Source organism: Anser brachyrhynchus (genome assembly GCF_964034855.1).
Source record: "Anser brachyrhynchus genome assembly, chromosome: 7".
NCBI classification, from domain to species: Eukaryota; Metazoa; Chordata; class Aves; order Anseriformes; family Anatidae; genus Anser; species Anser brachyrhynchus.
In genome coordinates, this window is record NC_137701.1 from 17,918,678 (window position 1) to 17,940,700 (window position 22,023).

General features: G+C 36.7%; 1 protein-coding gene across 9 annotated transcripts in view; it reads right to left on the reverse strand.

Moving 5' to 3' along the window:
* OSBPL6 (oxysterol binding protein like 6) overlaps positions 1-22,023 on the reverse strand; it is a 99,218-nt gene that overhangs the window by 35,485 nt on the left and 41,710 nt on the right. For all 9 annotated transcript variants that reach the window (XM_080599483.1, XM_080599482.1, XM_080599485.1 and 6 more), the window contains 8 exons: positions 21,367-21,604; positions 7,553-7,648; positions 4,637-4,759; positions 2,962-3,015; positions 2,143-2,256; positions 1,839-2,003; positions 1,190-1,322; positions 646-749 (listed from right to left, as the gene is read on the reverse strand). In XM_080599483.1, coding sequence (XP_080455609.1) covers positions 646-749; positions 1,190-1,322; positions 1,839-2,003; positions 2,143-2,256; positions 2,962-3,015; positions 4,637-4,759; positions 7,553-7,648; positions 21,367-21,510 — 933 coding nt within the window. In that variant the 5' untranslated portion in view covers positions 21,511-21,604. The remainder of the gene's footprint in view (positions 1-645; positions 750-1,189; positions 1,323-1,838; positions 2,004-2,142; positions 2,257-2,961; positions 3,016-4,636; positions 4,760-7,552; positions 7,649-21,366; positions 21,605-22,023) is intronic.

Below are 22,023 nucleotides of genomic sequence, written 5' to 3' on the forward strand. Positions count from 1 at the left end.
AGGGTTCACCTGTTCCTGAAACCAATGGTAAGCCTCGTTATCTCATTGGATATGAGATATGGATGACTTTCCAATGCAGCAACACCACTGGGAGATTTGTGTACTCAAGGGGGCTGAGTGAAAAAAGGAAGAAAGTATTTAGGACTTAGGATCTGCCGTTGCTTTCTTGTGGTCAGAAGGAAAACTCACCCTGAACTGGGAAATGGTTCAACCCCCTTAGGACCTTTGTGACTATGCCCTTTTTTCTAGAACATGCAGTGTGCTTTGTCTTTGAGGGTTTGGGTCTCCACTCCTTAAAAACTTAAAACAGTTTCTTACTCAGCACAGTAACGATTCCTTAAATATAATTTCAATGCATACATGTATTTCTGTTGCATTAGTTCTTAGTTCTGCTTTTGCAACTGACTTAATCATTTGATTCATCCTATTTAAATCAAATAACATTAAATTAATACACCTTATCTGTTTACACATTAAACACTATTACATACAATTAAGATAAACACAAAATTCAGATAAACTTTTCATCCAAGAGTTCCTATGATTTCAGAAAATCATTCTAAGTCAACAAACAATGTCTTTATACTTCCCTTAACACAAAGAACAAATTTTTCAACATGATTACTTATTCTCAAACATATTTACCTGCATGTCTGTGAAATTTGGTGCTGACTGAGTTCTCTGCAGTATTTCTAAATTTTGAAGAAGTTTACTGAGTTCCACAAGGTTTGACTGACAATGAGCAAGATCTAACATATATGAAACAAAAATACATTAGGTGCTTCAGTTCAGACATATTTTTTTGCCATGATGTCCATCATTGGCATTGTATTGTATAAGAGTTAAATGCCCCAAACCCTACTAAGTAAGGCATCTAATAACCTTATTTTCAGAGATGTTGAGCGCTTTTTATTTTTATTTGAGTCAGCAACAAGACTGAACCTCAAAAGTTGACTGCATTTTAACAATGATATCCATTAAGATAATATAGATTATTAAAATAAATTTTAAAAGCATCATCCCACCACATGCAAGGAGGGAATTTCCCACCGTAAGCATCTAAGTACCTCAAGAGCTCCCTCATGTGCAAGTAAAGATGAAACTTAACCACTTTCATTGACCGTACATTATTTTATACCAAGAAGATGTTTTGCTGAAAGAGTAAGGAACAAAAAAAGTAAAGACTAACCTTCTGCACATCTGTCCATCTCTTCCGAATCCTGCAACCAGGCTGCTACTTTACTCTGACCAGTAGTGCAAGTTGCAGGAAGACTGTTACTGCAAGGTATAGGAGACTGCCATGGGAAGTTATTTTGTTGTACCTAAGACAAAATAAAATGCTTACACTTGCTGTTGCATGTCTTGCTCAGTCAGTGTAATGATCATACTACTTTCGCATAAAGAAATAAAATAGGCATTGTGATTTCAGTGGTATCTGTGATTTGACTATATACTTCCCCAAGATGCAGGGGTTTCTGTAGAGCATATTGAAGAAACAAACTAAGCACAAACTCAGAAGCACACTGCATTTGCTAACCACTATGAAATGGTGTTAGACAGATTTAGACAGAAAAATAGATTTATTTCCAATGCCAAGGGCTAGAGCAAATTTTTCTGGAGACATTGAATTCTTTGCAGGATCTCTATAGCAGCCTGTTTATGAAGTCTATGGTACAGATAAATTAGACAGTCTTTCAGCTGCGTGCTCTCAGCTTTTTGCTGGCCATTGGTTCCCCCAGCAGAAGGTCTCCTCTATTGGCATTACCAGCAGAGCCCACTGAAACTGCCCTTAAGCAAGCCCAGAAGGCATGAGTTTCCAACAAAAGGACACTACATACCTTTCCATCCGATACATTAGCAGCTGGTGAAGACTCTGTAGTAGAGGCTGAAGGGAATATATGGAAGCTAGCATCTCTTGGAGATCTCACAATCTCGTTCTGACGGTACAACCGGTGGTGGCGTAATTTTGAAACCCATGCATCAAATGAATCCTGGGACTTCACCTAGAAAGAAACTCACTGTCAAGAAGGTATTCAAAATATTACTCTTTCCCCCTAACTTTTACTGTGGTTTTTTTTCTAATTATTGTTATTTATTTCCACTGCGGATGAGAAGAGAATAAACATTTGCACCATTTTTTACCTTCAGATGATAGATATGTTCTTCTGTGTCAAGATCTATTCTGCGAGCCTTCTTTTTGATGGACATAACTGATAAACCTACATCAATGCTCCCGTGTACTTTGCCTTTCTGTATCTGAAATCAAAAAGCAGGGTAAGAAATTAGCAGTATCATGCGCTTCACTACAGTTAAGAGAAAAATATCTTGTGCTGATGTGTTTTCCCATTTTAGGAATATTTTAATATAAAGCCACATAAAAATTAAAACCTCAATCAGACTAAGCACTTAGCGTTTTTATAGATGAGAAAAACATCACACAAGTGCTTAGTGCAGTCCCAACTCCAAATGAAAAATGTGTTAGTTCACACCACCACACAACTACAGGTGAGAAGCTGAGAAAATTAGACAGCTCTTAGCTCCCTGCTGTTACAGCTTGATGGTTATTGGTATTTAATGTAACTAATTTAATGCTACCCCCTGTATCTCAAGTACATTGTATTACTTCTCTGTCCTATCCACATATCTCAGAATAATCAGCTCTCACTAACATTAAAATTGAAAAAGTAAAATACATGGTCGGGCTAATCTCTCAAGCACCTTCACTGAATAAATTACTTTAAGAAATGTAGCTTGTATTTTCATAGAAGTGAGAAAAGCCAGAAACTGGGGGGATATAACTCAACCAAAACCTTACACACTTTATATAGCTCTCTCTCTGAATCCATCAACAACTTTCATGGGTGTGATGTCATAAGTATGCCTAGTATGAGAATGAGGTTTAATCGCTCTAGCAGGTTGAATTTGAATACAAATTTTAAAATAGTCTGCAACTTTACTTACATCAATTGGTGACTTTGAATATTTTAACAGTCCATTATCCAGGACAAAAAATCTCTGAAAGTGAAAAAAAAAAGAAAAAACACCTTACTTTATTCATGAGCAGATGCAATTTAAACTATGTACAATTATTTATCTGCTAGAGAAAATGATTACCCTGTAACAATTTAGAGTGTTTATGGGTTGGAAAGAATATAAATATGGTAGTGAAAAATTTTAATTCTTGTTCTATCATGACAATGATCATCTAAGCAAAAAAAACTAGATTCTCTGTTTCCAACAGTATGTTCTAGGTTTAACTTAAGAAACCTCAAAAATGAAGGTTGTTTGGGTTTTTTTGTTTGTTTTCCAGTCAATTCAATAAAGTCTACAAGAAAGACACCATAGACTGAAAGAGTTAAGTGTTTTTCTTCATTTTCTTCCTGTTTTTCTTCCCAAATTATTATCCAAGACTCTGTAAGCCATCTGACATGGAAGGGAATGACAATGTTTTCCTGATGGGAGCCTATTAAATTGACAATATGAGGAGGGTCAGTGCTTGTATGGCAGAAAATATCTCCTGAAGATGTTTCTGGAAGTGATGTCAGTTGCACAACAGATGGTACCAATATCTCACACACGTTGAGAAAACAGTGCTTTGCTGGAGACATAACTTCTTGAATAAAATGTCAAAATAACAGGGTTGTGTTTTTTGGTTTTTTTACTAGGTATGGTCATTAACGGGCTTCAGAAAAATATGGTATTAATTTCTTATTCCTCTGCCTCTCTAGGTTCCACACACCAATGACCTTTCCTCATATTCCATTTCAAAGCATACTGAACTTCAGAAAATGGTGAGCTAATCTGTAAGTTGTACACATTATATCTGATATACTACTAAAGCACATTGTGAACCATCAGAATATGACATAAAGCATTCAGTAGACAGCTGATGGTACAGCTTTGCTAGCAGGTTACTAGCACAGCACACGCTAAAAGTACTGTCTCTCGAATTCACTATGCTCTCAGCACAAAGTATTGTAACAGAAACTGCAGGATATCAAAGCACTAGTTGAAAAAGAAAAACCTTATTAACAAGTCCACAGCTTCTAACCAGAAGTTCAGTATAAATCCCTAAATGAAATGTAAGGCAGAATGAAGGGGGATGCTGAACTGTGAAGCTCTTACTACACTAAAAATTATTTACTAGTAACCGGTATTTTCACTGGTAACTGCTCTAAAGTCAGCACGAAAACCAGATCACCAGTAGTAAACTCCTTTACAGAACTGTGAAAGTTAGACTCCCCTTGTTCTCTTGTTAAGTTCCTAAAACAGACATTTGTCTAAGAAACAACATATTAACATAATGTATTTTAAAAGAGTGGAAGCAGTGAGTTATCCCATAAGTTCTTATGTATTCAATTAATTGCTTTTTGCTTGTTTGCTTTTAGTGTTTTGTTTTTAAATAAACTCTCCTTTTATGTTCTGTCAGTGTTTAAATATAACATTAGGCAGCATGGTCTGCAATGTTGAAGCCACAAAGCTGTGTGTGCAAACTAATTCTTTACACAATCTGAAGAAAAAGTCATACACTGAAATCCTGGGCATTTATTTGACAGCCGTTCTATTTCCTCTAGACAAAACATCCCAACTCACAAAATGAAGTAATAATCCTTTGACTGTTTTATGAGACCTTTACCTTGTGCCAACCTTTTAAGGGCCATTTTCTCTTTTTCAGCATGAAGCCTTCATGTTTGTCTGGCTTCTGGACATTGGTTTGGCCAATTTTCAGACCCTCTATGATTTCCCAACTGTCAGGTTCCTGGTGAAAAAGTATGAAGACACATTGATTAATAACTGTGTGTACACATAATATAAAACTGCATTTATATGTAGCACAAATTCTCCAGTGCAAAACAAAGAGTATCTCTGCACTGTAAGAACTAAAAGGATTGGACAGATGTTACAAGTGGAGCACAGGCAAAATCTGTGTGTTAAAAATCTACCTTTACTCAGAGTATTCCTTCTCAAAAAAATAATGGGATCATGAAATAAGATGAGATGAGGAAGAAATCTTACTGCTAACTATATGTAGTGTGCACTTTGTGGTATTCCCTGATCATAAAAATGTGTAACTTTTCTGATCTTTAAAGTACAATCTACATTGATTCTGGATACTCTGATTTTTCCTTAAAATCTGACAAACAAGCAGAAGAGGTTGGTTTGTCGTTGCTTTGAACATAGCCTAGCTCTTGTCTTCAGTTACATTTCATGACACAGAGTTTCACAAGCTAATTGCACTTTTTGGAATCGCTAAAAGGAAATTAATCTTTTTAAAATTTTCCTGTCATTCCTTTTCACTGCATTAAGAGAAATGCATAGGGAGGCTAGCTAATTTTCCCCCTAGAGAAAAGAATATGAACTGTATCGTTTCAGACACAACCAGCTGTACGCCTTTCTGAGAGCCAATTAAAGCACATCCCTTGCACACACCACTTGTTATGCATGACGACTTGTATGACTTGAGCCTGACTTGTGATATACCATAATGAACAGATAAAGAACAATGTTTTTAAAGAGAAAAAAGAGCCATGCCTCTACTCACATTCTCTTGCTACTTTTGCAATCAACAAAATTATAAGTATACTAGACAGTTTTAAATTGGCATTTTCTCAACTGCCACAACTCCCAGTGATAATTATGAAAAGTTACTGGGAGAGGAACGAAGTCATCCTGCATCAAACTTTTAAAGAAAAAAAGTTTTCCTCTATTTTCCACAAACCTGTCCAAAGACGAGCACTGTCAGCCTTTCCTAACTTTCCAAGTTACACAGCTCTCATAACATGAACATTACTGTTGTGGAAATACGATTTTAAAAGTAACAACAAGCTATACATTTGCAAACCTCATTAAGGAGTTGCTAATCTGACAAGGATGAAAAGCTCTATTCCAAACAATACATATGAAAATTTTAACAAAAATTTTTACTCAGTTTAACTTTCCTTGCATAACTGCAAACTGGAACTATGATGGTGCTTGTAAACACTGTGCTCAAGAACCATCTTTTTGATTTCACTGTGTTTTGCTTGGACATTCTATTTCCATTACTGTAGGGGGAAGCACATATGCATTATTTTTTCCCTATGAAGAAGCACTTGGCTCTTGAGGGAGGAAATTAAACTATGAGTCCCCTGGGGCAAGCAGAGGATTTCTCTCCACTACTCTGCCAACTGACTCCTCACCATATTGATTTCTCCTTTAGAAGATCAGCTGCAGGCATAAGTCTTTTATCTACTAGATAACATCAGTATTGATTACTTCTCAACCAGAAATCACACAATCTCATAGAGCTATTCATTTAAACAAAAGGCCAGATACTGGGGGACAAAATGAGCCATTATTCAGTGCAATACAAATACCTGCCTTCTGCTGCACCAGCGCCACAAGCTGCTATAAAGCCACCCTGACAACCCTAACTGTGGCTCACCCCAGTCCAGGTTTGGTCTGAATGTGCCCAGTAAGAGGGATATTATGCCATGGACCCTTCTGCTGCAAGAACAGCAAGAAGCAAGGGAAAAACAAGGTGATGGTGATGTGCTTGAAGGGCCTCCATCTGATGTTGGCTCATCCAAAGCACACCTCTACTACTTCAGGACTTCTGCAATTTAATACATATGCAAAACAGCTCTGCACAGAGCAGCAGGGCCAGGAAACACACACGTAACTTACAGACTCAGGTTCTGCTTATGCCCCAGGTTCTGGCAATGAGGAAACCACTACCAAACATTTTTTTCTGAACCTTGTCTTCTTTTTGTATACAAAGCTTCTTTTCTTTTTTTCAAACAAAACAGAACAAAACATTTCATTTTACCCAGTGGAACAGAATGTTTCATGTGGGATTTGTTTTCCCAATACTGTTTCAGAACTTATACTTTTTTTTTTCTTTCCTGCCAAGTATTCCATAACAGTATCCTCACATTTTCAGTAACAATCTTACTTTCTTATTTGAAGTATCTTAAAATGAAGTCTTCTTTATGAAGCATTAGACTTATCTGGAATCAGCTATTCCAAAATTCAGGAATTCAGCCAGGAGGACATTGACTGCAAAGCACTGCACACGAGGCTGCATCTTTCAGAAACCAGTGGTATTACCTCTACAGTTCTATCAGCAACAGATTTCTTTTTTTTAAGAAACTACCCACAAGGAATACCATTAGGAGGACTGGCCTATTTTTTTTTACATTAATATCATTATTGATTAACAGTGCTTTTGGACTTAGATATGATATGCTCTGCCTTTAGAGGACTGTACTGAACATTTTTCAAAGACCCTGCTAGCTCCACATTTTGATACTATAAAACTTGGTCCTGGGAGCCATTCATGGGGGGAAAAAACAACCACTACCATCCAAATCCTTAATTTTGCTAATGCAACATCTACTAAGGATTACTGACTTCTCTGAGACCTCAGCTGGCAAACAGGAAGCTCCAGGACACGCACATAATGTATTAAATAACAGAATCATAAAAACCAATATCCCAAAGCTGTTAGTCAAACTAGATTGTAACCACAGAAGGAAACACCACCTAGACCACAGCCTGTGCTTTTGCTTACCTTGGATAGAGAGATAGGGTCAGTTTCAAGGAAATGCTTGCTTAAAGAAGGGTCTGTGCTCCCCGAAGAAGCCTTCCGCTCCAAAATATGTACGCTCTAAAAAAAAAAAAAAATGTTATTAAAGATGACTACTTATCATTCAATGGTATTTTTTTTAAATACATACTCAGTAATGAGTGACTGATCATTATAGCCTTTATAGAATATAATTCAAGGTATTATAATAAAGTATAAAACTTTCTATCAGCATCGTGGCTCAAAACATACATAAAGTACTACCCATGCATAACGAAACTACACAGTTTGTCTTCCAGGGCAACAGACGTCCCTTTCCTTCCCCTCTTTCATTTCTTATCATTGGTTCTAAAATTAACTGATCTGTTCAATCTAGAAATGACTGGGAACTAATAAAATAAAATAAAATAATAAAAAATAAAATAAAATAAAATAATAAAAAATAAAATAAAATAAAATAATAAAAAATAAAATAAAATAAAATAATAAAAAATAAAATAAAATAAAATAATAAAAAATAAAATAAAATAAAATAAAATAAAATAAAATAAAATAAAATAATAAAATAAAAAAAATAAAAATAAAAATAAAAAATAAAATAAAAGCCAGGAAAGGCAGGTAGTGCAGTTCTTGCCTACGGAGATTCAAAGTGCTCCCAACCAGATCAAGCATATTTTCTGTTGAGCTATGAGACGCTGACCATACATATCACGCAGTGGGCACCACCACACATTCACTTCCAAAACAAACCATTACGCATAAGTTATTACTGCCCCAAACATATTCATTATCACATCTTGGCTTTTTGCTGAAGTGAGGTGAAGTAACTCATTACTTGAGTGCTTGCAACAGATTATAGGTTTTCACAAGATCAGTTACTGGGTCTGTGCTGACAGCCTTGCTGGTGAACATTTACAAGGCAAAACAACCTCCAACCATTACAGCTGTTTTTCTAAATAAGACTACTTCAAAATTCTGTATCTTTAAAGACTGGTATAAATGTGAAGTACATAATTTCAAAACCAGCCTTGAAAAAACATTCATTTAAAAACAAACAAAAAATAAAAGACGTCTTCCCATTTTCCAGAAGAGTTTTATTCATATTTTGTAAAAGAAAATGAAAAAGCATTCTTGCTACAGGTTGGAAAAAAATAACCTCATCCTGCCTGCTTGGGTTTGCACTTTGTTCTCTGGTGAAATTTTGCTACATCTCATGCTAATATTTGGTATTCTACCACAGCACATCAGTAGCACCTCTGTGGAATGATAAACAACTGTTTCGTTTCCAGTACTTGTAGCACAACGACAAACTATTGCAATTACAGTTCTCTTAAAAGGGCAAGTTTTTTTCAACTCAAACAACAATTACATTTTTGTTCACAATTAAGCTTCTTTACGTTCACTGAAGAAGGGATTATACAGGTACAAGTGAGAGCAGAAATAAGCAGGGAATATAAAAATACATATAAACAGAAGACTAAATGCTATTGTTTATACAGACAACTAAGTACATAAGGACCATAATCAAAGCAAATTATAATAAACATAGCTATTCACATAAATGCACATATAACACAGGCTGCATCTTGCTGCAGAGAGACTCACAGACCTTTCTTTTCTCTTTCAGTTTGCAACTATGAATGAATAGGAAAACATGGGGACTGACTCTGCTGTCAATGAAGATTAATAAGCATCCCTGCCACTGTGCAACAATAATTGGTATTTTTTTCAGTTACTTTTAATTTAATTTTACAGTGAAGAATTAGGAAAAGCAGCAGTGTTATTGTATCTGCCACATTCCCCAGGGCCAACAAGCAAGAGCTTTGTCATCTGTGCTTTGAAGTCTTTCTGCTTTATCAAAGAAAGGCCAACTTCATTATTTAGCCCAATGTCCACTACCAGCCAGATAAGAAAAGGGTTATGTTTATTTAGCACAAGTTCCTACATTACATGTTGAAGAATTTAATATACTCATTTGAGCTGAGCACCACATGGTTACTAAGGAAAAACTATGGTAATTTTTTTCTCACTGAACAGATGAAATACTACATTTCCACACACAGCATCAGATTTGAACAATATACAGCAAAACCTTAATCCATTCTTCCAAGGAAGATTAACATGCCTCTTGATTATCACAGTCAGGACGATTCCCAACTTTCTTGCCAGTTCTGTTTGGCAGGCAGGAGCCCCTCCATCTCGAGATGGAGCAATGCCCAACACAGATGTTCTGAAGGTCTCGCGTGTAGCAGCCAATGCAGTTTGTTGTTACATAACTGCAATTTCATTTTGTAAAATATTTAGAGTGGAGCAACCCAGCAGCCCCTGACTTGCCAGATTTCCAGTGACATTTTCAACCACGTGATTCTAAGGCAAGGTTTTTGTGTGTGTGTTGTGTTATTTTTTTTTAATCAGCCCTCTGTTATTACAGTTCCACTTCAGTTGAGAAATACATTATTAGCTAACAGCACTTTAATGAATGCTGACTTTTTCAACTATTTGTCTGGAAATCAGAAAATGAACACTTTTAAAATAAAATTGCCTTCTTTACATGCCTTACTTCAAGAAGTGTTATCTCATTTTCTGTAAATATCTCCTTTCCAATTCTTTTCTGTCATAACCACCATTACATTGACACAAAATAATTCCTTTAAATTTATGACATGTCTCTAGCATAATATTAAGACATATTATTTGGTGCAAAATGTTTTCCATTAATGTATGTTATATTTCTGCAAAATTACTGCTAGAAATTACACAATTATTTGACATTTTGAAAAGCAGCTATTTTTATAATGCAGGAGTTTCTTTACCTATTTAGTACCACAGAAATAAGAATTATTTCAATCTAAAAGTTATTATCAACTTTTTTGGTTTTAACAAGAAAAAGTCACTAAAAGAAGCACTTAAAAAAAAAACTTATGGGAAGAAAGAGGCAGATCAATACAGCTTCTGGGTGTTTTTTATACGAACAGAAAACTGACTAATCCATGAATCCAGGCATATTGGCCAGCCTGGAACTCATCCCATCCCAAGAGCACAGGCAGACTATTTCATGTCTGCATTGCTCATTTCCAGGCTTCCCTCATGCTTCAGGATTATTCAGGATTACCTGTGTGCTATTTTTGTCCCGGTAGAAAATGCCAGCAGTTCTTGGAAATTAATTCAACAAAACTATGAGTTTGACTGAAACCATTTCATAATCCCATTCCTAAATCTTAGTCCTAACTGTGACCCTTCCTTCAACTTTGAGATTATTCACAACGTATGTAACAGACAAGACCGCAAATCTGCTCCAAAGTGTCCCTAGGAACCCTACACATGGTGAACACAAATGCTGATTCTTTCCTGTGTTTATTTCATGTTGCTTCCCAAAGACAGGTGAAGGAGAAGAAAGTTGATGGACAGAATAATGATGTGATGATGTTTCATATTCTCACCTTTTCTAGAGGTATTTTACTGTAAAATGTATTTTACAGTATAAAGATATCTTTCTAGATAACTTGGCTCTACATAACTGGCTTTACATGCCAATTTTGTTTCTCAGTGAAGAGTTCAGTGACCCATCCACCTCATCCACTAGAACAAATGCTGGCATAGAGCATCTGGTCTCTATCAGGCCATAGAGGCTGAAGACTCTAATGCTTTTTAACTGAATGTGACTTCCCCTGTAGAGAAAAGACATTCAAGTGTGTTTTCAAAGGGAAGGCAAGGAAAGAAGAGCGACGTTGGGTAAGTAAAGACATGAAATCAAGTGAAGGACAAGTCCAGCACTCATGCCTCCCTTTCTGCTTTGCTTCTTAATTACTTAATGGAATTAATTATACTTAATGCAATGAATTCTCTCTTATTTGATTTATAATTTATTGATTTTCCAAAAAATAGACAATCTGGTGAGGAATTTATTGCTCTCATCAGATTCAGATTCCCTTTAGTTAAAAATATGCAAAACGTGGCTATCAATTAATGAAAATGGATTGGTGGGTCACTCTCTTTGCTCACAGCACTCAGCAATCTTCAACACCCATAACCAGAGGATGCATACAGACACTAAGAAAGCAATGTAAAACATAGTTTTTCACTGTTTGTTGTTGTTGCGTTGTTTTTTTGTTTGTTTGTTCATTTGTTTTAGTTTTATTTTTAATCCAAAGTACTGACTAGTGCATCTTCATCTGCTATTCACTGGAATTCTTTTTACAACCTAGCTACCCCTGCACAGACGTGTGTTCTGTATTTGAATCCTGCCTCATATGAAGTGCAATGCTTAATAACTTTGTCATCTAAAAACACAGCATTCTTCACTTATCTGAAAAACAGCAGTAGTAATAGGGTATATACAGATTTAAATGCAGTTTTTGTCATCTTTTAAATAACACTGCAATACATGCTTTCATCTGCAATATTATTTCCAAATGGAATAACCTTGAATTTGGTTTTATCTTAGGCTACATCTCAGTTTTCTCCGGCTTTCCTTCTGCTGACGTTGGAATAAAGACAGAGTCCTGAATATCAGTTTGAGAGAAGGGTTAGTACAAAACAAAGTAACCATGTCTCCATCACTGTATTTCTCCTTTCTTTCTTCTAGCATGCTTTTTTTCTTTGTATAAGACAACCACAGTCCTGTTTTTATCCTCAATCTCTCCTATCGAACCTGCACCATACCTGTCTTCCAACAATCTGAGCTATCAACCAACAAACAAAGGAACTTAATACTTCATGAATAGCACATGTAGTTCATCTTTTTTTCACCTTGTAACACATGCTCACCTGGTATAGAGATGTGCTTAAGAGCAGTTCAATCCTTAAACATTGTCTCTTTGTAACCTTTTTACTGAAAGACAGATATATCTAAGCAGTCGTTCTGTACCATATTAATAATATACAGGTATGTAGGTATCCACCAGGTAGAAAATAAACACTTCTTGTATTACAGAAATGTCAAGGATGCTCAGGAGCTCTCTATCAGCCCTTTCTGGAACTCCAGTTTTGCATTGCAGGCAGTATGTTACAGGCAGTATGCTTTTAGCTGCTGGAAACAAAGACTCCTTTGCTTTTAAAAGATTTTTTTGACAAACTGAAGAGAAGCAAGCTCCGGCTCCTCTGAAGAGTGTCTTAGAGGGAAGCACTAACAGAACTGGACAAAGCAGAGAAGAGCTGTCATTGTAACTGCAATCATAGCTGGAGTGACAGTGAGCTTGGGATGACTACCAAGTTGCAGCCTAAGTCTTTAATGACAACTTTCTTCTTTCACATTTTAGATTTTGACAAGCTTATCTCAAAACACAGCAAACAGATAAACTGACAATATCTGACTGAGAGAATTTAAATGTTTGCTAATGATACAAAGCTATATTATGACTGTTGAAGAATCACAATTCAAAAGATTGAGATTTTTCTAAATAGTTCCAGGCTAGCAATTCTTTTTATTAATGCTAATATAGTAAAAGAAAAGGAGGGAAAATAAAATCACATGCACACGATAAAACTTCCTTGCTATGTTAATTTGTTAACTAATACAAGCATTCTAGACATGGTGAATGGCCTTCTTTAGAAAATATAAGCAGTTTTCATTCTAATAAATGGTTGCAATCAAATTTAAGTTAACACAAATCAAAGGACGAAGTTGGATGCTCACCTAAAAATGTGTGTAGGTTCACAAAAGAAAGCCCTTTCTTTCTGGGGCTCTTTCACATCCTACTGTAAGCTACCCACTTAGACTCTTTCAATATCATCTAAACTTTCATATACGCAGCAGAATAATATGAGGTGTTAAAAAAAAGAAAACAGGATTTTTGAAATTTTTTTGATCATCTTTTTTTTATTTATTTTACCTAAAGTCTTTTTCTACTGAGAGAAAAAAAAAAGTTTCAATTTAACAGCTTTATTTTCAATGCCAGTATTTAGTAAAAAAGTATTTAGTAAAAACAGTAAAGTTACTTCCTGTTCTGACACCTCTGTAAGGCACACATTTATTCTGCTCAATACATTTGTATGTCTTGAACATGGATCTTCCCAGTCTTGCACAAATGTCTTGAAAACGGAAGCCTTCATATCATACCTGCCATTGCTCCCATCTTCTTTCCACTTTTGTGTCTTTGCTGTCCACTGAGGAAATGAACAAAATCATGCTTCCTTTTCTTTCCAAGAAACCATAAGTCACTTCAAAAGTGTTGCACTTCCCTCCTCAGAATTCCTGTGTGTGTGTACATGCACACACCAATCCTCAAAAGCCCATTTGGGACTGAGTTAGAAAATGAGTGCATACTACAGTAATCTCAATCAGTGTTTTAAGACACTGGAATTGTATGACTTCTAAAAAAATTATTATTTATTTATTGACGTCCAAGCCAACCTTTTAATTTATGTTGTCAAGAAGAAGAAGGAAGACATTCCCATGTAGGTGGATGCATGGCCGAGGGGAAAAAATGGAACAGGAGGAAAGCAGGAGTGACCATGTTCTAAAAATACCACTTGAAATTATCTATCTTAATTTGCATGGGTAATTGAGCTTTTATGTGAGTAATTTCCTGGGTTTTGTAACAGAAGATAGCTACATAGACCATTTCTAATTGAACTGACAGTTTAAAAAAGGGAAATCTCTCTTCATAGCAGACCTGTGAATCTCAGCGTCCCCCTTGTAGTGTCTGAAGCATTCCTAGAGCCAAGATAACTCCAACTGCCACATTCACGAGGCTCAGACAATGTGCACACAGCCCCGCAGGACAGCACTGCATCCACACTATCGCTGTCACGGATCAGACCCATTCTGATTCTCAGCCTGCTTCCCACACTGTGCCAGTGTGCCTTCTAGACCAGCCTAGGCTGTCTCTCCTTCACTGCTCCAGCCCCTTTTATTTCTTCAGCGGCTTTAGCACAAAATCCTTCTTAGAAACAGGCATCATCTCCCTGCTGTTAATCGCCAGGATTATACTCTGGGAGATCTTGTCCACAAATCACTATAGATATTACTTAGTGCAGGAGCACTCATGATCCAAATATCTGCTGACTGGAGAGGACCCACCCAGCGCACGTGGACATGGACACACATCTTCTGGCTGCCATAAATCTGTTCTGCAAATTCTAGGCAGAGATAAAGGCACAAAGTGAGGATTTCTGGGTATGTGGTGCTGCCAATCTGTGCCAGCAGTCCTTGCCCTTGGGACGCCCAGTGCTGGAGCTGAATTTCCTCATGCTTTCACTGCACCCACCAGCATGTGTTCTGGGGGATGCTTGCCTAACCTCCAGGGTCCATTTGCACCAGTTCACTCTGAGTCTTATTTACACAAGTTCCTACTCCTGTCTCACACTCACAGTCCAAAGAGCTTCACTCTGGAAGTTCGTACTTTCTTCTGAAGATCTGATTGTAACACTCATAGACACTTACTTGTGGATTAAGTTCACTTTTAACCACTGAAATGATAAACAAGGAATCTAGCAGGCCTGAGAGTTATGACTTCCTTTAAGACAAGTGCTATGGCATTGAACATTCAGAGATGTCCTATAGCTTCCTGAAATTACTCTATTCATCATTTCAGGCATTTTTTCAAACACTGAAATAAAAGCCACTACCTTCTGAACATAATGAACATTTTCAGACTGTATTAAATGCAGAGGATTATCAAAAAGACTTGTAGAGTAGCAGTAGTTAGATGACTTGAAGAATAATTGCATGTTTTTGTTACCAATTTTGCCACTTCATTCTTTGGCTCCCTCAGAAGATTTGCTTGCTCCAGTGAGTTGCTGCCATTTAAAGTATTTATTTAACACTTCCTGCTCTAATGCTGCTTCATCTGTATTATCTGAAGAGAGTTAATTAGGAAAGAGAGGGCAAAAGAGAATTACATCACTGCAACAACAGTACTTGGCATTTAGCAGCATCTTCAGTTTGAAGCTCTCAAAGGGATTAGCAATTATTATTGAAATAATTCTCACAAACTATTGAGAAGTAAAAAGGCTCATAGAAGTCTACACTTTGTTACAGTGCAAGGCTGGGAATAAAGCTCCCTGTTCTCATGTCTGTGTATTAACTACTGGACAACCATCCATCCTTGCCTTTCTTTCATGACTTTTAAAGTCACAAGAGCGAATGAAATTTCCAGGTAAACATCAAGAATTTTTTCACAGATGTCATACCAGGTTGTCAGCAGTGAGCAAGAGTATAGGTTTCTATAGGTTTCTACTCAATTAAAGAATAAAGAAGGAATATAAATGTCCTCAGACTTCCACATGGAATATATTATGTTATACTGTGTTGCAGCCTTATATGAGCAACATTTTCTGAGGCACACTGAACAGATAGGCAGGCACAGTAAAAAGGCCCATCAACTATATTCTCATTGTTTATGAGGCAGAAATCTATAACAGAGCCTCAGAAATGTCCTTGATAATGTGCCTGTGATCATAACTGGTCATAAAGAGAAAGCTGAGCTTGAAGTAACTCATCAACATACTAAAGACAAAAAAATAAATTACACAAGTATGAACACTCCTTTCACCAACTTTCCTGTCCTTCCACCAACTCTAGTGTCCAATTACTTCAAGTGTCCCAGAAAAAGTACCAAAAATGCTAAACGAAACAGGACAACGAAAAGAGAGAGACTTTTTCAAATGACAAGTTTCCAGCAACCACGATGGACCTGTGTACATGATATGCCTCACCCTGCCACTCTAGCCTACCAAGAAAAATTGCTAGTAGCTGAAATCTCCATTAAAAATAAATATACTTAAAAGAAACTTTTATATATATTTTTATATATATATATATATAAATATATATATATAAATCACATACCAGTAACTCACAGAATCTGTTTCGGATAGGTGATTCATAAGTATCGTCTTGATTACAGTGGCCTTCAGCTAAATTAAATGATACATGAACCATTGCAACCTTCTGTCACAACAGCTCTTCATCCAATTGTACATCTACAACTGGCAAGTTTTCTCTTCTTCCACACCTACATCAAGGGGCTACAAAAAGAACTGCTTCAGCATTTTAACTTTAATTTCCATATTCCGGCTCCCTCCTCCTTTCTCCTTAGTGGAACATTCAGGAGCCGGTTAAGTACATGAGAGCATCAGCTACACTGCAGCTCCGTGGAACTAGTTCTGGGTTTCTACTAAGCTTCCCTTCCATGAAAACTAGATCTAGATATAATAGAAACCTTCCCTCCAAAACCTTGATGGCATTTTTCTTTCCCAAGAGACTTCCCTTCATAACTTTCCTTTTACTCTTCTCAACATTAGCCAAACAGAGGAAGCTGGAATTGACACAGAGTCTATGGTACTCTGCTTTCAGAGGAAGCTGGAATTGACATAGAGTCTATGGTACTCTGCTTTTATGCACATCTCTTCTCATTATGTTTTGTTATTAGTTGATGAAATAGACAACAAGTCACCTCTGTATTTCTTTTTCTCCTTCTAATCTATGTTTGTCCCATCTAATCAGCATTTTATGCTAGCAACTGACTTTTATTACATGCTTAACATAGTGCCTAGCAGTGAGGTGCCTGGATTTATACTGTATTCCTATATCCAAGTAACAATTATTAGTCCTTTTTTTTCCCACGTACTATACATTTCACCTTCAGATTCGCCTATTGCAATAACTTTTTTATGGTCTTCCAGTTACTCTGTAAACTAAGGTTTGGTTAAGGGTGCTGCAGAAAAATGACTCTATCCTTCCATCATCATTAAAGCCCTTATTCCTATAAAATGGGGATATTTGCCTTAGGAGAAACTGCTTTCAGGAGACTACTTTGTCTACTAAAATACAGTGGCTACAAAAAGCTAACATTTCCCAGCACAGACCTCCAGGCAAGATCAGAGTCTTGACTTTGGAATTGCGCTCTCTTCCTTCATTTCAAAGCCAGGTTAACATCTTCAGTCCAAACTCAGCCCTTTCTCCATCCCTTGAGTACACCCTCTTCTCCTATTAGTCGTTATTACTCTTACAGAAAGATTAAAAAAAAATACATTAAAATCTAAAAAGCAGACGATTGTTGCTCTAGAAAATCTATTCTCTTTCTCCTTCAAAGACCGTTCTATCTTTCAGTCTTCACATATGGCTGAAAGACAATATTCATTTGTTATATGAAAGCACTGCCAGCAGAAAGGTGACCATACAAGACTAAATGCAATGGGACTAAAAGCTATTCTAATTTTGTGTTTGCTGTGTGGAAAAAGAAACAAGGTTTTGTTGAAACAGCAATCTGACAGAGAGAAACAGAAAGATAAAGAGATAATAGATAATCGTATCTCCTCCCTAAAGGACCAAAAAGAAAACTGAGACATTAGAAGAGAAATCCTCACATGTAAAATAGCAGACACTGCAAAATCTACTTTACATCATGTATTAGCTAACCTTTACAAGTGGTCAGAAAAGTCAAACTCTTGTCTTTGTTCACAATTTCATTATTATTACTCTCCTCCTGTATTACTCCCTCTTTGTTCTGTGACTGCAGGCTTAATAGCCTGGGGTCAGGCCCCAATTTAAAAACTGCACAACATTAACCCTATAACCTACATGCTTCCTTCTGCCTTCTCAGCACATTGTTACTTCTTATACACTGCAGTGAATACATAACATATTACAGTCCACAGTATTACTTGCATGTTCAGTCAATTACTATAATATAGAATGTTCATAAAGAGCTTACAATCATCAGATTGAATGCACAGCATACAATTTATGATATTCAACTGTACTTTCTAAAAACAGCACTAGCTTTCCTCCAAATAGTTAAGTGGTATGACTAGCCTTTTCAGAGTCTCACAAGGAATGGAGAACAAGAACCTCCCCTTCCAGCATGGCCCATAAAAAAGGTTGTTAGAATTGCAGTTTTTACATTCAGTTTTGTAAGGGGACTCAGTTTTACTCAGGAGCTTCAGTAGTCCTGACACTTGAAATGACAGGGGCTTTATGCTCTGCAACAGCTCCACAGAAGAAAAACCTGCTGCTGCTTGTCTCTGCAGTGTTCCCATCAGCACAGCACAACTGTCCTGCAGAGCTGCTCAGCTCAGGGGTTAACAACATGGGTTAAGCCTGGGCCTGTCCAATCAGCCTAATTAACCAAGATTTCAGTGAGAACAAATGATGCTAAAGTTCCTATGATGATAAAAATCTGAAACCATTTTTTTTGTCTATTACTGGCTCCAGTACACTCTGTTCATTTATCAATTACTTAGTCATGGAGGCTGCAAATTGGCAATGTCAAAGCTTCTGCTGACTGCTAATTCTCTTAGGTGATGTATATTGCACAAATAAGAAAGCTACATTAAAATGCCAGCATTATATACAGCACAACATTTTCCACTCTCTCTGAGATGATTTATCATAGTCATGCTCACACTCATTCTGCCTCCTGCACCATAATTTATTGGGAAACTGTTCCATAATTGCTGGTATGACTTTGACAAGAATTATATGATGAGAAGATTTCAGTCATTAACCATCCAGAAATATCAAGTGTTATCCTCACATATGACAATGAAAGCTACATGGACACTTTACCCAGTCATATCACTTCCCATATCCATAAAGATTACCCCTTCAGGGAGGGTGCTTTTCTCCCAGCTCCTATGAAGAGTTCAAGGAGGCAGTAAGACAGAATTTTCAAGCCTTCTCAAAGCAAAAACCAAGAGCCCCTGAAACAAAATCCCCCACAACCCCAACTAGCACTATGTTTTGGGGAAATCCTATAAAAAGCAAAGTATATACAAATAGTGCCATAAGTGAGGAAAGAAATCAGACATATAAACATTACAGCAGATGGCCCAAAGAAGCCAAATGATTCGCTGCATCTAAGAATATGCACAAAGAAAACATTCATATGTTTACTTCCTTGGGTATAGTACCACTGCATCTCATGCTGTATTGCTTACTGTAGTTCATCCTCCTGGGTATTTGTCTGCCTGCAACGCCAAGGTGAAAAAATGAATGCCTGGCTGTAAGCCTTTCCAGTCCACATCTACGTGCCTAAATAAACTTGCTAAGCATCATCAGACATTACTGGGTCCAAGGTAGCTCCAGATGCACCATCACATCATCAACCACTTCAGGATTATTTTAAAATTATGCTTCATGTTTCAGTGACCAAATACAGACTTAAAGCTAAGCATCCATTTTATTACGATGACAGCTATACCTTACACTACCCCATTGCCATGGTAACAAATACGGTAGACACTAGATTTATGGTAAAATGTATTCCCAAAAGGTAATTTTTTTTCATTCTCTCTTGCATGATCCTACCAAACTACATAATTACAAAGAATATTCAGAGGATATGCTCTTAGCTGAGCTCAGCAGCTCAGTCACAAGTCCTGCATTCATTTTCTTTGGGTTTAATAAAATACACTGACACTTCACACAAAAGATGTCAGAACTCTGGATTTCAAACAGAACTACTGAAAAATTAAGAGGAGACTATGTGCTGAGATTTAACTGAGTACAGCTATCCCAAGTTCTGTACAACAGGAAAGGGAAAGTATTTATCATCTGTGAGGAAAACATTTCTGCCTTCATTGAAAGGCAATGGAAATTATTTTTAAAAATCCAGGCACATTTCCTGCCTGTTATTGAACACACATCAGAATTCTTTTGATTGTTTAATGTTTTTTACATACCTTATGGTGAGACTATTTACATTCAAAGCCATAAATGTTATAATTTTCATCAAAATTTTTACAAGTCAAGTCAGGTAAGAAAAAAACTATCAGCAGCTGAGTAAAAAGCATCCCAGCTGGAAAACGTTCCTAAGCTATTGCCATTCAAGTAAACGTATACCACATAAACACTAGTTTAAGTTCTTTTCCTGCCTCTTTTTCTTGTCAAGCTGAAAAGAAGTCAGTATTGCATGAATAATAATATTTTCGCATTATTTAAAATTATGAAGTTGTAAGATTCTTACATATAAAAATTCTTTTTAAACAAAATTCTTATTTTTTTAATTGTTAAATTAGAAGCTGATTTAGTGTTGAAGGTTTCCATAGATCCAATCTTCAAAGTACGTTTTTGGTCTAATCAGATTTTCAGTATAAAATATTGCATTTGTAACAACTTATCTGAAATCTGATAATAGATCTGATGCTTCCAAATGGCCCCCACTGATGCTGGAGCCAGACTATACAGCCAGCTCTCAAAAAACAAACAAACAAACAAACAAACAAAAACACATTAATATGTAGGTTGTTTTGAGAGGAAATAACACAGCCCTTGTCTGAGGGGGATCCTGGAGAAAAGGTGTGATACATCCACATGAACAAGAGCTTCTTGATAATGGAAGTCTAACAATTAGACTGGCACTGCATGACGTGGGGGCAACTGGTGTAAACTTGTAGTAAACCAAGTATTTAAAATGTTATGTGCTTCCATAAAGGATTAACAATGAAACATTTAAGTGGAATTGAAATATGCTGTGGAAATAATACATCTCTGTAGTTAGATTAACAAAAAGAGATATTCATTTAGGAGGAAAAACAGTCTGAAGCAACTGTAGGCTCATGCTGCCAAAGAACCCACTTCCCAAAAGATGTTAGAGCTCATTTCCTACTTGTCCACATGATTATATCCTTCCTGCTACAGTACTACACTTAGTGCTCATGCTGCTTCTGAATCTTTTTTCCAACCCCTGCGGGAAGTGGGGAAAAAAAACACAAAAGCAATGGTTCTTGGCTGTAGTGATAATATCCAGTGCTGTGAGGAAGAGAATTTGGAGCCAGCAACAACAAACTGCCATACTATTGGAATAAATGAATCCTTTCACCAGATGTTACAAACATTTAGATCTTTTCCTTACCTGCCTCCTATCTCTCTGAGATGATGACGAAGAGGAGGCACTTCTGTGTGATGGAGTGGATGTTTTGTGAGCAGGAGATATACTCTTCTCCTCCGAACTCATCTTTGCAGCAAACTTGTAGTAATGGTCTTGTGCTCTTACCATTCATGTACAAAAAAGCAAGGGATACTCTTCTGCATCCTTCTGTTTCACAGTTTACGGAGAGACGAAAAAGAGTTCAAACTCAGCTGAACTGCACCTTAATAATAAAAAATAATAAAAAATAAATTAAAGAACAGATGTGAAAGAGTGAATGAAGACACCTTTGCTCCAAAATAGTTCTGCTGGAAAGAAATCTGTTGACAGTCACTATTTATTCCAGCAGATCTCCCGATTTTTTTTACTTCCTTTCCTAACATTACCCAACACAAACACAAATGCATTGCTCTGCATTCTCACAAAAGATAAAAGTGATGTTGTGTTATTTCAAAAAAAAAAAAATGGAAAGGCTTAGGCAATTCACAGCAATTCTCATGCAAAGTTTACAATCCATGACTGGGGATCGATAACACAGTCTTGCATGATACCATAACACTATCAACAAACTCTTTAGTAGCCGCACCAGAGGAGATGGATATTCATGAAGGAACTGCAGCTTGTGGGGAACCCACGCCAGGG